A 17,151-nucleotide genomic window follows, 5' to 3' on the forward strand; every position below is an offset into this window, starting at 1 on the left:
TCTGGCTGTAGTCCAGGTTGGCCTCAGATTTCTGGGCTCAAGTGATCCTCCCTCCTCAGCCTTCCAAATAGCTGGAACTGCAGGCACATACCACCTTGACCCACTTAAAGTAGATACGTGCATCCCTTTTCTATTGTTGTTTATTGCTGCCTGATGAGGGAAAACATGGCTTCTACTGATGTCAGCAGGCAGAGTTGCTGCAGTAAAATTTATTTGAAATGAGTGATTATTGTGGATTCTGACATGAATAGATGAGTTGCACTATAGATGCATTTATGAATTTGGATATCTGTTTACACAAGCAGATAAAAGCAAGCCACTGGAGCCAGACTGGCTTCTGTTCTACCCTGGGTCCTCTACTTATTAGCTGTGTAATCTTGGACACTCATCTGTAAAATGAGATAAGTAACCACATTAACAATCTCATAGTTTGCTATGAGGATTAAATGAGTTAATACATGTTAAGCATTTGGAACAGTGCTTGGCACAAAGTACTCTATAAATGTCACCCATTTCTTTTGTTCTAATAGGCCCGTTTTTTCCCCAGCCAACTAACTGAGCATGGTAATATTGAATCTCATGGATACAGAAGGGAATATACCAGAGTAAGGTTTATTAAGTATAGCCAAAGGGGTCCAGGAATTTATTAACACAATTGTTGCCTTTAGAGCTGAGTTTCAGTTAGGGTGTTAACTGAGAAAGGCAGTGTTTTTAGATTAGAATGTGACATTTATTCTGGTATTGTTGGCATACAGAGTAGTAAAAACTGTAGTTTATAGTCTTCTCACATGTTATCTTCCTTTAGACTTATTTTCAAAAAATACATTTGGTTTATTATGTGAATATATTGTGCCTCACTTAACCCAGTTGTTACAAATAAAGGAAAGAGATGGTAGTGTATAAAGAGCTGACGAAAGCTTTTAATACGTGGAAAACCTCAGAATGTAAACCTCTGCAGTGTTATTAATAGGCATATCATCAGCAACAGTTTTACAGACTTTGTGCTTCACTCTGGAGAAAAACAAGAGTATGATATCTTGAATTTCTTCATTGGGTAATTTAAAACCCAGTTACAATGTGAACACCAGCTGCACATATCCTGTTACTTGAGTTCAGCATCAATTAAAATTATAAATGAAACTAGTCATATGTTCCCTTTCAAAGCTGTTACTATTCAAAACAACTGTCAAAATTAACAAAACAGTATGAATATTTATTACCATAAATCTTTTAACTCTTTGGTTTTGTTACTTTTTAAACTCCTTTCAGATTCTTCGTTCTACTACTCAGACTATAATATAATAGCTAACACATACCTAGAGTTTATTATATAATTCAGGTGATGTTCTGGACATTAGTAAATTCTGATTCTAATGAGACAACTGTGGAGCAGTTGCAGCTTTTAGATAATGCAACCTCCTGAAGCAGGACGTAGGGGCAGTACCGAAACAGTATATGGAGTCTATAGACGAGTGTTCTTTGTACAGCATTTATATTGACGGCCTCTTTTAGGAGCTGAAATCCTTGTACATTTTTTTATTACTATCACTCTAAAGGAGAGAGGCGTTTTGCACAGGACTATGTTCCGCTTGGTCTGTCTCTGATGGCTATTAACCAATAAAACTGTTCTCATTCTGCTGCTGTGGGAAATAAAAAACAGTGAAAAAGTAATGATTTTAGACTCTAAAAAAATTTAGAGCATAATTCAATTGCCAGGAGAGCGAAGGAGACACAGGAGACAAGCCGAGCCCCGGGCCCCGCCTTCTGCACTGCGCCCCCGCCCCGGGGCGCGTCTCCGGGGAGCCCGGACCGGGAGCGGAGGGGCGGGCCCGGGCCCGGGGCGCGTCTCCGGGGAGCCCTGCGACCGGCCTGCGCGCGCCGCCGGGTTCCGGCGGCCGGGGGCGCGTGCGCAGGCGCGGCAAGCGGCTACCGGCGAGCGAGGGAGCAAGCTGAGCGCGGAGGGCAGCCGGCTCTCGGCACCATGGGGCCCGGAGAGGAGCGGCAGGTGGAGGCGGGCGCGAGCGAAGGCGTCTCCAAGCTGGAGCTGCTGAAGCTGCGCGCCGCGGAGCGCATCGACGAGGCGGCCGAGCGGCTAGGTGTCCTGAGCCGCGCGATCTGGAGCGAGCCCGAGCTGGCCTACGAGGAGCACCATGCCCACCGTGTGCTGACGCGCTTCTTCGAGCAGGAGCCGCCGGCCGCCGCCTGGGCGGTGCAGCCGCACTACCAGCTGCCCACCGCCTTCCGCGCGGAGTGGGAGCCGCCGGGCGGCCAGCCGAGCGCCGCGCTGCGCCCGCTGCACGTGGCCTTCCTCTGCGAGTACGACGCGCTGCCGGGCATCGGCCACGCCTGCGGCCACAACCTCATCGCCGAGGTCGGGGCAGCGGCTGCGCTGGGCGTGAAGGGGGCCCTGGAGGGCCTCCCCGGACCGCCGCCTCCCGTGAAGGTGAGGTGGGGCGGGCGCGGGGCTCCATGCGACCGCCCAGGTCGGGAGCTTCCCGGGAATGGCAGGGTCCCTGTGCATGCGGTGCGCCCCGTCCCCTCCCGCCCCGGGGCCGGTGGTGGGGACCGAATTCAACCCTGCGAGCGTCGCCTTGGCTCAAAGACAGAACAGAATTCCCTAATAAGAGTCAGTAGTTCGCGTGCTGACGACCTAGCTGCGTTTTGCAGATACCTGTATCCTGTTCTGCCGCTGTAAACAACTCAGTAGATTCTCCCTTAGGAAAGAAATTAGAACCAAGCCTGGTTTTCATTACGGGGTATTTTTGTTAACCGAGAGACAACTGCAATTTGCTGACAAGGTTGTGCAGTCTCTGAAGGAAATTATTTTTGTAGGGAAATCTACAGCCCCTCCTTACTCGGCTTCAAAAAATTTTTTTTTGTTCGTGGCAGTCATAGGAGCTGTTGTGATTTGAATCATTAGGATTTGAATAGGAAGTTTTCAGTCGTTAGAACCATCAAACCTCTAAAAGTATACATATGATGGGGAAGTGAATGAACATTTACTACATAGATGAGTTCATCCTTAAGTCTTCATTTTTACTTCATGATTGGAGAAATAATCTTGATTCTTTAAACAGGGAAATGTTTATGTTTGTCATACGGCAAGTTTAATCTTGCATTACTGTGTTTCCAGATATTTTGCATTCTGTAAGTTAAGATTCAATCATCATTCAAGTTAAGAGGAAACCAAATGTTTTATTTTCATATTCTTTAGCCCATTATTTCCAATGTCAGTAACCTTTCTCATTTTATCCTAACAGTTCCGTCTTTTGTGGCTTTTTCTCTTTGGCTGCCTTCTCTTTTCTGCTTCTGGGGGCTTTTTATTGCACTTGGTTAGGTTTTTGTTCTGGTGGGGGGGGGCATCCTTTGCCATGTCCTGAAGCACTGGAGAGATTTGGCTTTAACCAGGTTTATGAAAGGTCAGCAAGAGACATCATATTTAATGAGTCAGGAGTAAAGAGCAGCTTAATTTGAGAGTTTGGGTACTTTATAACTTCTAAACAAAGCTGGACTTTGGGAAAAGTACAAACTTGTAACTTCAAATGGTTCTTAGTTTTAGCAAGGTTAAGCTATATGTTACCTAAAAATCGAATTTAAGTTGATTCTCTTTGCAAAACAAGACTTTTTCCAGCTTGTTTCATTGTCTTATACATGATCTTGAAAGTATGTTAGTTTATAGATAATTTTTTTCTTTTTAAAATTGTTTGAAGAAGTTAAGCTTAAATATCAAAGTAAAATGTTTACTCTGTAAAGTTCTTTTTTGTTTAATTAGGTGTTTGGTGACCAATAAATCTGCCTGGTTGAACTGGTGGAATCGAATTAGTAAGTTTGTGTAATAGTTGGCTGTTTCTAACCATGGTATTAAGATTTGTTTAATGTTCTTCATAAAGGATTAATGAGTTGAGACCTTTTAAGTAGGTAGCTCAGTAAGGAATCAGAGTTCGGGCCTAAAAGGTCAGGACATCTAATCCCAGCCCTACCTGAAGACTTGCTCTGTGACCTGGGGCAAGAGACTTTACCCTATTCCTCAAAATCACCTTCCCTAAAATGATGATACAGCTTGCTTACCTACCTCACAGGGTTGTTGTGAGGATAACTAGTAAGTCACTGGAAAGTTCCTTACCAGTCAAATGCTTATGAGTAATTGTAGACATAAATTAAAAGACTTAGGAAGAAGCTTTAAGAAATAAATCCTAACAAATTTTGAGGAACTAAATATGTAATGTTTAACTTTTTATCTTTGCCATTAGTTATGGAAAATTGGGTTATAAAATTGGGAAAAACTTCCTATAGTGTCTCTAGTACATATTTTGCACCAAATTAGTATAACGATGTAAATTAAATGTTGTGATTAATTCAGCACCATGTGTTTATGCCCATTGCATAAGTGTCAGAGAACAAAACATCTCTTCATAGTTTAAGGACTTTAATGTAGAGTGTGAATAAATATGCAAAGGAACTTGTTTGATATTTTCCTACTAGGATTTTGTTGTTTTGCTCTGACATGGGTATTTCTTTCTAGGTAATTGTCCTGGGAACCCCTGCAGAAGAAGATGGTGGTGGTAAAATTGATCTGATTGAAGCAGGGGCTTTTAAAAATCTTGATGTTGTTTTTATGGCCCATCCATCCCAAGAGAATGCTGCTTATCTCCCAGATGTAGCTGAGCATGAGTAAGTAATCAAGTTGAAGATAAACTTCTTAGAGGAAAACAGACTATAGAATACTTTTATGTCTAAACCAGAGACTATAATTCCACATTTATACATTTAAAAAGTAAATTGAAAGATAATGATATGATGTCTTGATTTCTATTGAATGACATTTGGCAAGCCTCTTCTAATTGAGATTTATTATGGTGTTCATAATTGGAGTATTAAAGTAGTAGCCCTAAAAAGCATAGGAATAGCAAACAGAACATGTTCGCACTTAAGTTCTGTTTTGAACTATCTGAAAACATTTTCAAGGTGTTCCTGGAAAACATCTATCCTTTAATATGAGGTTGCCTTTGCAACTGCATAGATCTGCAAGAGACAATTCTATTAGACTTGGGAAGAAAACATACTTCTCCATTTTATTTATTTTGAGTTCTTTACAAAAAAGACAAATTATGCCCTGAGAGAGAACACAGAATCTGAGTAACTGGATTTTAGTGGAATTTGTCAATCTATGCTTTTCAGATTTGTCTGGTGCTTTTATCCTTCTCTACATTGAAGAGCTCCCTTTTTTCAGTTCTAGGAACATGCATCTTTGAAGTGGCTTGAATTTTTTACACCAGAAATTTCAACCATAGTAGTTAATGGTCCAGTCACAAGGAGCCACTGCTCAGCTGCTTCAGGAAAACCGTGTGTTCTCCTCTGAGGTAGCTGGGTACCTAGAAAGTGATAGCAGAACCACCCAGCAGTTATTTCTAGATTGTATTCAGGTAGCTCATCTCTCTACCCTACTGGGCCTTGTTTTCAGAGGGTGATCATTTTAACTATTCTGGTATTTTAGTTTTTATACTGGGAATTTGTACTGTGACAGTAGGAAGCCTCTTTCAACTTTGGTTTCAGGATGGTGTAATTATGCTAGCATGCCTCTGGAAAACATTAGGGATTAGAAATCTTCGCTCATGTCTCTGGCTGAAAGGGGCCTGCAGCTGTAGGCAGGCTTCCCAGCCCATTAGCCTTCTTGGACTGACTTGATCCTGAAGTTGGCCTACTTGGCCCCAGGCCTCTTCTTAGTGTCTGACTTAGTTTTTTCACTGGTCATCTTTTAAGATGGAAAAGAGAACAAGATCAAGAATTTAATTTTTGGCCGGGCGAGGTGGCTCACGCCTGTAATCCCATCACTCTGGGAGGCCGAGGTAGGAGGATCGGTTGAGCTCAGGAGTTCAAGACCAGCCTGAGCAACTGAGCAAGAGCAAGACCCCGTGTCTGCTAAAAATAGAAAGAAATTAGCTGGACAACTAAAAATATATAGAAAAAGTTAGCCAGGCATGATGGCACATGCCTGTAGTTGCAGTTACTCGGGAAGCTGAGGAAGTAGGATCGCTTGAGCCTAGGAGTTTGAGGTTGCTGTGAGCTAAGCTGATACCATGGCACTCTAGCCCGGGCAACAGAGCAAGACTCTGTCTCAAAAAAAAAAAAAAAAAAAAAAAGAATTTAATTTTTAAGAAACTACTGATCCATTGGTCTTAAATTTTTTTTCTTCTTCTTTTTTTTTTTTTTGAGACAGTCTTGCTCTGTCACTCAGGCTATGGTGCAGTGGCATCATCATAGCTCACTATAACCTAAAACTCCTGGGTTCAAGCCAATGCTGCCTCAGCCTCCAGAGTAACTAGAGTCTCGTTATGTTGCTCAGTCTGGTCTTGAACTCCTGGGCTCAAGGAGTCCTCCTGCCTTGACTTCCCAAAGTGCTGGGATTACAGGTGTGAGCCATGGCACCTGGCCCTTATCCTAAAATCTTAAAAGTTGGATGCTTTTACTTGTTTTTGTTGTGGTAATAGGATGTTTAGAATCAGTTAAGAAATAACAAAAGCATTCTAAGGACTCCTGAATCTAGCCCATTAAAAAAAAATAAGTCCAGAGTAGTTTTCTAGTAATCTAAATATGGTACTGTTAATCAGTTAGGCTTAAAAAGTGTTATCTAAACAAGTCAATCATGAAACTTTATTAGTAACTATTTAATATGTAGTCCTTTCTCTAAATCTGCAGTTTTTTATTGTATCAGAGTAGTTAGAATGGTATGAAAACTATTTGTAAGTGGAGTAACAATAATTTATAAAATTTAAAAATATTAATAATATAGGTATTTTGGAACATTGGTAAAACATTGATCAGGAACAACTGACTTAATACCAGGGTACCTTATGGTAACATTGTGAATATAATCTGATTTTCATAGGTTATCTTAACCCATTTTAAGTGTTATTTTCTTTCTGTCTTTCCTGACCTTCCCCCACTTGAAACAGAATTTCTGAGTTTTTACAAACCCTTGATATAAAACTATCACACTGCAGTATAGAAGGAGATAAGAGCCATTTTTTTTTTTTGTAATTCCAGCACCTAATATATAGTATTGTATGTTTGTTTGAGTTAAATTGTGTACACATTTAGGCTAGGGTGGTAGCTCAGGTCTATAATCCTAGTACTTTGGGAGGCCAAGGCAGGAGGATCATTTGAAGCCAGGAGTTTGAGACCGTCTTGAGCAACATAATGAGATCTGGTCTCAAAAAAAAAAATTAGCCTAGCACCATGGCATGTGTCTATAGTCGCAGCTATTTTCCAGCTACTCAGGAGGCTGAGGCAGGAGGATCACTTGAGCTCAGGAGTTTGAGGTTGCAGTGAGCTATGGCTGCACTATGCACTCTAGCTCAGGTGACAGAGCAAGCCTTGTCTCAAAAAAAAAAAATTATGTACAAATTTAATCTGTGCAGGAGGTTGATTGAACAAAGTTCGCTTTTCCTCTTTTTTTAGAAGGCTTTCTTTGTGTCAGGCATTGTGTTACATAATAATAAACTATAACTAACATCCGTAAATTACAGTGTTATTACTACAAGTGATTTGCAAATGGAAAGTCCAGCAATGTGAATTAATTTTGAATAATAGTTGGGTAATTTTAATTGATTTTCGTACTTTAGCATTTCTGGGAAAAGTAATTACAAATGGTTTTTTCTTTCTTAGTGTGACCGTGAAATACTATGGAAAAGCATCTCATGCTGCTGCTTATCCCTGGGAAGGAGTAAATGCACTAGATGCTGCTGTCCTTGCCTACAACAATCTGTCTATGTTAAGACAGCAAATGAAACCAACTTGGAGAGTTCATGGTATGTATGAATGTTAAATATTTTGTGTGATAGGTGGTGCTTAAGGTATTTCAATGCAATATGATTATTTAATATTTGATTTTTTAAAAACATTTGGAAATATTTTATGTACTTCATATGAATAGTCTAAAAATTTTACACATATTTGCAGAAATTCATGTGACACGGTATTACGATATTTGTTTGTATGTGGGTAGGAAGACAGTTTCAGTTATTGTACATAAATGGATTGGTCCTAGAGTAACAGAGGTAAAGGTTTTATGTAAGGAGCTACATTCTTTCTGTGGGTATTTGAAAGTTGGAATGTGATTTTCCAGTTGTCCTCACAATCTCTTAATGATTACAAAATTTTGTCACTTCTTCAATTTAAAAGAAGTTGTAATGACTGCTAGTTTTATTTACTTGAGTGCTGTTAATCCTGCATACCATCTTTTAAAACTACATGCATTACTGTATGATAAATACAGTTGTAAAGTACAGTCTTGAAGGTACAAATTTATTTTTTAGTGTATTTCCTTTTGATTTAAGAAATTGTTATAGTTTAATATCTCCTTTTTACTTGTTTTTGCTATAGGCTGAAGTCAGTTCGTAATCGCAAAAACGTTACCAGTTTTCCCGCCTTAGTTTCTTTAAAAGGAACAAACAGGACTATGTAGAAATATTTTTTTAAGTAGATCATATGAAATTAGATTTTGCATATCTATATTTTAGTTACTACTTTGGCTAAATCTTCATTCTGTGGAGTTTAGTTCCAAATGAATGTTTTTGTTTTGAAAGTTGATAGTACTTAGTGGTCTTTGACCTAGTTTCTTCTTGGCATAAAAATTATTTCCCATTTATAAAATGTGGATAATTAAAAATAGTAATATAGTAGGCCTTCCATATTGGTGGGTTTCACATGATAGATTCAACCAGTTGCACATAGAAAATATTTTTAAAAAAACAATAAAAATAACAACAATAAAATAATACCAATAAAAACAATGCAGTATGACAACTATATATTATATTTAACTGTTTATATATTTTCATTATATTAGGTATTGTTAAAAAAAAAGAAAATTATTTCCCTAGAGCTAAATGTCATTTAAAATATTCATGGGATTCTTGAGGTACAAGGATAATTATAGAACCTCCTCCTACCATTAGTTGTTTCTTTTTTTATGTCAAAAATTTATCAAAATGGGCAACTATAGTAAAGCCTACTGAAACAAGAATCTTTTCCAGAAAGCTTAAGATATTGCTAAGTTTATTTTTTGTAGTTATATAATTTGTAGCAGTTTCTTTATAATCTGGATCATAATTTCTTAACATTATATAAATTCCTTTGAATAAAGTACATGTAATTATTTTATTATTTTTCTGTTAGGCAGAAAATACCACACTGTGCATATAAACTTATGTTGTACAACATATCAAAATCTTTGATTGGTATATTGGTGAAGCTAGTAAGTTTAAATTATTTTTCTTTATGTACTTATTGGCTAAAAAACTTAATGAGTATATTTAAGCTTAAAGAAATGGTCACCAAGCTTAATTCCAGTAATTTGGTTTTTTTATAGGTATAATAAAAAATGGTGGTGTAAAACCCAATATCATTCCCTCTTATTCTGAATTAGTCTATTACTTCCGTGCACCCTCAATGAAAGAACTTCAAGTTTTGACCAAAAAGGCAGAAGATTGCTTCAGAGCTGCAGCTTTGGCTACAGGGTGCACAGTAAGAATTTTTAAGAGTTAATCTAAGTTATAATTAGAGATATATATATGGGCTGGGGCTGTTTATGTTAAGTTACATTGAAGCCTAACTTGCCTCTTTCTCATTTGGTGATATCTTGAATATGTAGAATGAATTGACTGGATAGTTAATGTGTAACTCTTTAATTTTTATATATTTTACTGAATGCCTGCAATAGGGAAGGCTACAAATCATCTTACTTTTATAGCAATTAGAATAATTCTTATACTGCTGAGCTAGAATCCCTGCCTTTTTACAAATTATATTCTTCCTTATTGACAGTTATGCTTTTAGAATTGTTCTATATTCTGTCCTGTAAAGGGAACTTTATGGCAAAATCGGCAAAAGCTATTTTTGGTTAAGTTATAGGTTTGCGTAGTAGTGATATAAATACTTATGGCTTGCTGGAATGGAAGTTAAAAACACACAGACATTAGTCGAGAGGTTCTGTTGATTTGACCCTAATGTCAGAAACATTTAAGTACCAATTATGTATGGTGTAAAGTAGTACAAATCTTGCCCTGCAGGGACCCCATAGTCTAGTTGGAGAGACAAGATCTTGACCTGTGCCTCAGCTTAGGTAACTCTGTAACCTTTAGAAACATTATTTAGTATTTCTGGGCTGCCATTTTCTCACTTGAAAAATGGGGATAATAACATAATCTATTTTAGGGTTCTTGTGATAATTAAATGAGATAGTTTGTGAGCAGTTTAGAGCCTAGCCTTCATATATATTACCTTATTTTTTTCTGTGTTTACTAGTCTAGAGATGTATGATTTAGTCCCATAGTAGCAGTGTCTGACAATAGCAGTAACTCTCAGACAGTGTGTGTTAAGTGTCCTAAGAATAGTGTGGAAAGTGTGAGATTAGAGGCAGGAAAGAGATGGGCTGGACTGTACGGAGGGTGTTGTGGAAGACTGTAGACCTGAATTGAGCTTTGAATGATGATCATAGTTTCAGATAGGTTTGTGAAGGACGGAGAATGAGAGCTCTTAGACAGGAAATACAGTCAGCAAAGATAAGAGTATGAAAGCTCTTGTTATTTTGTAGTGAATAAATAAATATATGGACAAAGGTAGGAGCAAGGACATATCCTCATATGCCCTTAGAGAAGATAGGTATAGATTTAGTTGATGAGAACTATAAAGCATCTATAGCATAGGGCAGTAAAAAGTAAGCTTTCGTTTCCGTATTTGTTTATAAACATAAATATTTTTAATATACATGCATAAATGAACTATTACCATTAGTTAATATCTCAAGATGTACAGTATTCACTTAGGGTAAGATTCATTATTCTTGGATTTAAGTCTATATTTTAAATAGTCTTTTAATAATTTCTTATATTTTGGCTGACTTGTAAGGTTCAATTAGGTTGTCACTGCTTCTATTAATAGGTGTTGCCAAAAACAGGAGAAATGTCATCTCAAGAATAGAAGAAATATTATCTCTGCCATTTTATGATTGGCTTTTGCTAACAATTGTATTATCTTAAGTTCAAGGGAATATTGCCCATTTTGATTTAATCAAAACCGAATCTTTAAATCTACTTAACTGGGCACATAAAAACTGCTTCTGTATCTTCATACACTGAAACTAATAAATGAGGACTGTTGTCTACCCTTCCTCATTGTGAATCTTCTGTATTTCTTTTAGGGTACTTTTCTATCTTTCAGACCAAGCAGTAGTGTCAGTGTCAGTTAGCATATTGAATATTAGTAAAGCTTATTTTCTTTCTTTTGGAAACTGAATCCTAGAGCAGTATTCCTCAGAGTACGGTTTTTGGACTACCTGGTGCTGGTTAAGATGGAAATTTCTGGGCTCTCCCCTCACCCTATTTAGGTGACTGAAGTTGATGACTCTGGCTAGTATAGAGCTTGGTGACATCATGTGGTTTGGTACATATATAATAATATAAAGGAGACAGGGTCCTAGGAACTCTTGTAAAAAATACATCTTTTTTTTAAGGCAAGAGATTTGAGAGAGTTTATATCTGGAAGGGAAGATGCCCCCTCTTAAAATATCTTCCTGTTAGAGAACCCTCAATGTTTTGAAAACTAGATAGTGAACTTGTATTTTTTTATTTCAAAATTTGTTTTGCAATTTTTTATTAGGTGGAAATTAAAGGTGAAGCACATGATTATTACAATGTTCTTCCCAATAAGAGTCTGTGGAAAGCTTATATGGAAAATGGAAAAAAGCTGGGAATAGAATTCATTTCAGAAGATACAATGTTGAGTGCCCCTTCAGGTAATTAAGTTTTTTTAATATGTATTGAGCTATTTGAGGAAGAGAAATACCATCTTTAGTTAAATGGTGGCGTTTAATGTTTTGGGAGGTAAGGAGATATTGCGGATGTTTTTAATGATATTTTCATAAACTTTATGGTTAGTGGAAAGAAACTAATGGACTCTCAGTGACTGTAGAATGTCAAATAAGCAGACTTGTTTTAGAAATAGCCAGCCTGCTTTTTGGTCTATATTCTAAATATTTTTAGTGTTTAAATTTGTTTAGTTCTAATTTTTAAGTAAGCTGCTAAAATGGGAAATAGAATTTTAATTCATTCTCATCAACTAAGTACTAAGTTATCTGGGACATTTTTGGTTTTTGAGGAGCAATAGACAATTAGAATATAAATAATCTCAAGTATATTTGGGGTTATTTTTGATTTTTTTTCCTTTTTAAAGCATATTAATTCTAATACTTTTAGAAGTTAGAGATGTATCTGCTATTATAATAAATGTTGATGAATTAGACCCAAAAGGACTTGGTGATAAAAATGGAGCGTCAGTGTCATTCATTGAGAAAAGGAGTCCAAGAGAAAGCAGGTTGGGGTAAGATGGGTTGATATAAATTATTAGCATGTTAAATTTGAGGTGCTTATAGGATTTTTAAGTAGAGCCAGTTAGTACCTGTTAAAACTGGAACCCCAAAAGATGTTGAGGTTGGAGATTTAGGAATTGTTGATGTATGGAAGGCAGCTGAAGACAGAGATGTTGATGAGGTTATCCAAATACATAGAGGGAGAAGATGCCCAAAGATGAAACCCTGAGGATCAACAGCATTTAAGAGACAGGCAAAGGAAGGGATCTAGAGAAGGAGAGAGCAGTCAGAGAGAAAGCCAGACCATCAGGAGAGACTGGAGTCATGGAAGCCAGTGGGGTAGAGAACATCTAGAAGGGAGGGAGGAGTAAATCATGTCAGGTGCTATAGAGATTGAATGAGTTGAGTATGGTCTGGTATCCATTGGACCACTAATTAGAAATTCACAGATTGTCTGGAAGAAAATAGTTGAAGACTGGTGGGACCAGATGCTGTATCTCACTTCCCTACCCACTGGTAAAATCGTGGAGATAGCAAAGGGAGGCTATTCTTTTTCAAGAAAGTTAGCTTTAAAGGGAAATAGAGTGGATACAAGCTTGAGGGAGATATGGAAAAGAAAAGATTTTTTAATGGAAGATGCTTGAGAGAAGTAGATGCAGGTAAGTGCTCAGGAAGGAGGGCAGGGAGTTCAGAGACATCCTCCCTAGGAAGTTGTTGGTAGCCCATGGTGAGCATTGAGCTGGTAGGCTGGAGGATTGAAAGAGAATTACCACTGAGAGGAGCTGGCCAGGGACATCAGAGTTTTGTGTTTTGTGTTTTGTAGTTTCGGTTCTTTTCTGAATAGCACTACAGCTCAGCTCAGCATCGGAAACCATGAATTTGTTGTCAGGGCAGTCTTTATGGTCCTATACTTTTACCCTAGCAGGTTTCTGTAGTCTAGCTGTAGGAGGGAAAACAAAAGGTCAGTTTGAGTTTTATTTAATGGACAAAACAGTAGAATAAAATGGCTGTAATTTGGGCTTGATTTGCAGGCACTAGGGTCTAGCTCCACAGGTAAGGTCTTAAAATACACTGCAGCCTTTGTCCATCTTGTTCACTGCTGTACCGTCACTGTGTATCCTCGGTGTTTGGAGCTGTTCCTGGCACAGTTAAGTGCTTAGTGAATATTTTCCGAAGCAGTACTTCTTTACAGAGGCCAGGTTGCTCCAAAGCCTGACCTTAGCCTGCCTTTACCACATAACTAGTAGCTATGAGACTATGGGCACATTATTTAATATCTGTAAGCCTTGGTTTCTTCATGTGTAAATTGGAAACTGTTCAAAATGTTAATGAGAATATATATGAAGCACTTAGAATTATGTTTGCGACGTGGTAATTCCAGATAAACATTAGCTACTGTTACATGTTTTGCTTCTTTTATTCCCTTACCACTTATTCTTGTATGGTCTAACTTTGCCTGGCATAGTGTTTGACACACAGTAAACATTCAGTAAATATCCACTGAGTGAACATAAGGCTCTGTTTTTACTATGATTTATTCAACAAATGTTTGTGTGTCAGTCATGTGAGAGGCTAGATGCATGGTGATTTAAAATATCATTTTTTGCCTTATAGAGCTTCATAGTCTAGTTTTCAAGATAGACATTAACCAAATAATCCAGTAAATGAAAACTAAAATTGAAAAGTGCTATGAAAGACAGTGATACAATTCCGTGAGAGCCCACGCTAGAGGAATTTGACCTTACTAGGGAGGTGAAGTAAGGCTTTGCTGAGGGAATGATGTATAAGGTGATAATCTGAAGATTAAGTAGGGGTTAAGTGGGTGAAGAGGAGATACCATATACAAAGGTCCTGTGGTAGGAACACCTGCATGCTGAGTGTCCAGAGTGGTTGGGGTGTAGAGGATAGTGGGAGCATGGTGTGAGATCGGGTTGGAAAGGTGAATGGTGTTAAGATTGAAAAAATATTGGCAAATAGAGTAGATGCTGCTAGACCAATTAGTTCAGGCAAGAGATGATAGTGTAGACTGATAGGGGACAGGTGTTAGTGATGGTGGTAAGAAGAGTGTTATGATTCTGAGATATTTGGGAGGTACTATTGGCAGGTGGGGTGAGGGCAGAAGAACAGAAAGATCATGAATTTAACTTTGGATATGTTAAGTTTGCTCTACCTTGAAGACAACCAAGAGGCAATATCAGGCTGGCAATTGGATGTATGAGCATGGAACTTAGAAGAGACTGGGAATAAATTTGAGCTGGTGGTAATTTGAAGCAACGTATACGGACAAAATCTTGAGAAAGTATGTGAAGTAAGAAGAGAAAGGGCCTGGAATTGAGTCTCTAGTAACTAATATTTCGTGGTCAGATAGAGGAGGCTGCACCCCCAAGAGAGACCGAAGAAGGGGCCACCAGAGAGGCAGAAGGGAAGCCAAGTGCTGTGTCACAGAGGAGAAGACAGGGGCTGGGCAGCAGTGTGCAGTGCTGTGGAGAGGGCAGTAAGCACCAGGGGACTGGGCAAGGGCAGGTCTTCGGTGACCTTCGTGAGAGCTGTAGTGGTGACTGATGCGGGTGGCTGCCGACTGGAGTGGATTGAGGACTTGGCAGGAGGTAAGGTGGGGAAAGCACAAGCATGGGGACAGCTCTGCAGGAAGTTCACTTCTCTAGATCTCTCGTAACGGGGTGTAAGGACTATATATAGCCAAGTACCGAATTCTGGCTCTAACTTCATAGTTCAAGAATATTTAAAAACAAATATACTTTTCGTACTTTTTGTGTTCCAAGGATCTACTGATTTTGGAAATGTTACTTTTGTGGTTCCTGGAATTCATCCATATTTTTACATTGGATCTACAGCCTTGAATCACACTGAGCAGTACACTGAGGCTGCAGGTAAGTGCTGTTGGATGTGAATGTTTTGGCATGTGCTCTCTTTTTCTAATAGTAAATGCCTATTATTTTATTGTATAACATCACCTCAGTAAATACTGTATTGTGGTGGGCAGTTGGAGAGCCAATTTAGATATTGAAAGCTAACCTGAGAAATTAATAAATTGATTTTTAACAAATATGGAGATATTTTAAATTATTTTCTGTACCTTTTAGGGTCACAAGAAGCTCAGTTCTACACTTTGCGTACAGCCAAAGCTCTGGCAATGACTGCATTGGATGTTATATTTAAACCAGAGTTGCTGGAAAGGATCAGGGAGGACTTTAAATTGAAACTTCAAGAAGAACAGTTTTTAAATACAGTAGAATAAAAGGAAGATTTAGGAACCACTTATGAATTATTAAGAAGATGTGATGAATTTTTTTTTTAATTTTTTTTAACAAAGGGGAGGACATGTTTGTTTTTCAATCTTAAAGGAATCAAATTTTTCTCCTCCCTGATAAGTGAGGATGGGATGTGGAGAAAACATATTACCTCATATCTAAAGTGAAAATTTTTGCAAATCTATACTTGATGTAATTGTGATATTTTAGGAGCTAGTATGTGATGCCATTTCTTAACCTGGATGAAACGTGGTTTATCAGTGATAATATTTTGTAAACTTACATGGTGTATTTTTAAAAGTCCAAAAGTTAAACCTTATATTCAGAATTGACATCCATAACAGAGTTTTGTGGTATAGGGTGGTTAACTCGATCTTACTGTCCGGAAGGTATCCAGCCATGTAATATAAAAAACAGAGATATTTATTTTTTCGGGTATGGAGAACCAGGTGACTTCCATTGGGACTACTGGGCTTTCATTTCCGGATCTTAGTTATAGACCCACGATTCATCTCTGGTTATGACCTTCTTGAGGAAATCTGGTTCATTGGTAGCGGTTTGAAGCAAATCATTAGCAAATGCAGCACGATGTTCTTTCTGCTCTGGTAGCAGAAGCGGCGGAACGCATTTTGCCATGATATGTTTTCATGCCAAGATCCTGCGTCAAAATCTCAGACACGGTAGTTTTTGGAATCCCCAGATCAGCTTCTAGTTCTCGCACTTGGTCAGTGATCTTTGTTGATTGCAGCTCGTACATGTTCAACATTCTCAGGTGTTCTACTTGTTGCAGGCCTTCCAGAATGTGGATCACTTTCAGCAGATTCTGTACCGTCTTTGAAGCATTTGTGCCACACTTTCATTTGTGCTGCACTCATTGCATCATCCCCGAAAGCCTTCCAAATCATCCACATAGGCTGGGTGTGGTGGCTCACGCCTGTAATCCTAGCACTCTGAGAGGCTGAGGTGGGAGGATCGCTCAAGATCAGGAGTTTGAGACCAGCCTGAGCAAGAGCGAGACCCCCATCTCTACTAAAAATAGAAAGAAATTAGCTGGACAGCTAAAAATATATATAGAAAAAAATTAGCCAGGCATGATGACGCATGCCTTGTAGTCCCAGCTACTTGGGAGGCTGAGGCAGGAGGATCGCTTGAGCCCAGGAGGTTGAGGTTGCTGTGAGCTAGGATGACGCCATGGCACTCTAGCCCGGGCAACAGAGCAAGACTCTGTCTCAAAAAAAAAAATTATCCACATAGTTTCTGCAGAGGAATATTCAAGCTTAACGCAAAATTTGATGCAGATTCGTTGCTCTACTCGCTCAGTCATTTTGAATGCAATAGCCACGTAGTACACATGCTCAGTCAGCTGCATCTAGCACCCCACTGACTAGTACGTGATGCCATCATTGTTCACATATGTGCATTCCAGTCCACTCTCCTTGGTTGCCAGGTTACATCAATGTCACGCAAACTGTTCTGGTTATAGTAACAAAGACTGGATACTTTCTGGACAGACCT

General features: G+C 38.7%; 1 protein-coding gene across 1 annotated transcript; it reads left to right on the forward strand.

Moving 5' to 3' along the window:
• Positions 1-1,890: 1,890 nt before the first annotated feature.
• PM20D2 (peptidase M20 domain containing 2) lies at positions 1,891-16,617 on the forward strand. The gene is made up of 7 exons (XM_045544010.1): positions 1,891-2,443; positions 4,523-4,671; positions 7,666-7,808; positions 9,371-9,525; positions 11,659-11,794; positions 15,148-15,255; positions 15,469-16,617. Exons 1-7 carry the CDS (start codon positions 1,982-1,984, stop codon positions 15,621-15,623), a joined length of 1,308 nt encoding a protein of 435 aa, XP_045399966.1. The 5' UTR covers positions 1,891-1,981; the 3' UTR covers positions 15,624-16,617.
• The last annotated feature ends 534 nt before the right edge of the window (positions 16,618-17,151 follow it).

The sequence above is a fragment of the Lemur catta genome, chromosome 2 (assembly GCF_020740605.2).
Source record: "Lemur catta isolate mLemCat1 chromosome 2, mLemCat1.pri, whole genome shotgun sequence".
Lineage (NCBI taxonomy): Eukaryota > Metazoa > Chordata > Mammalia > Primates > Lemuridae > Lemur > Lemur catta.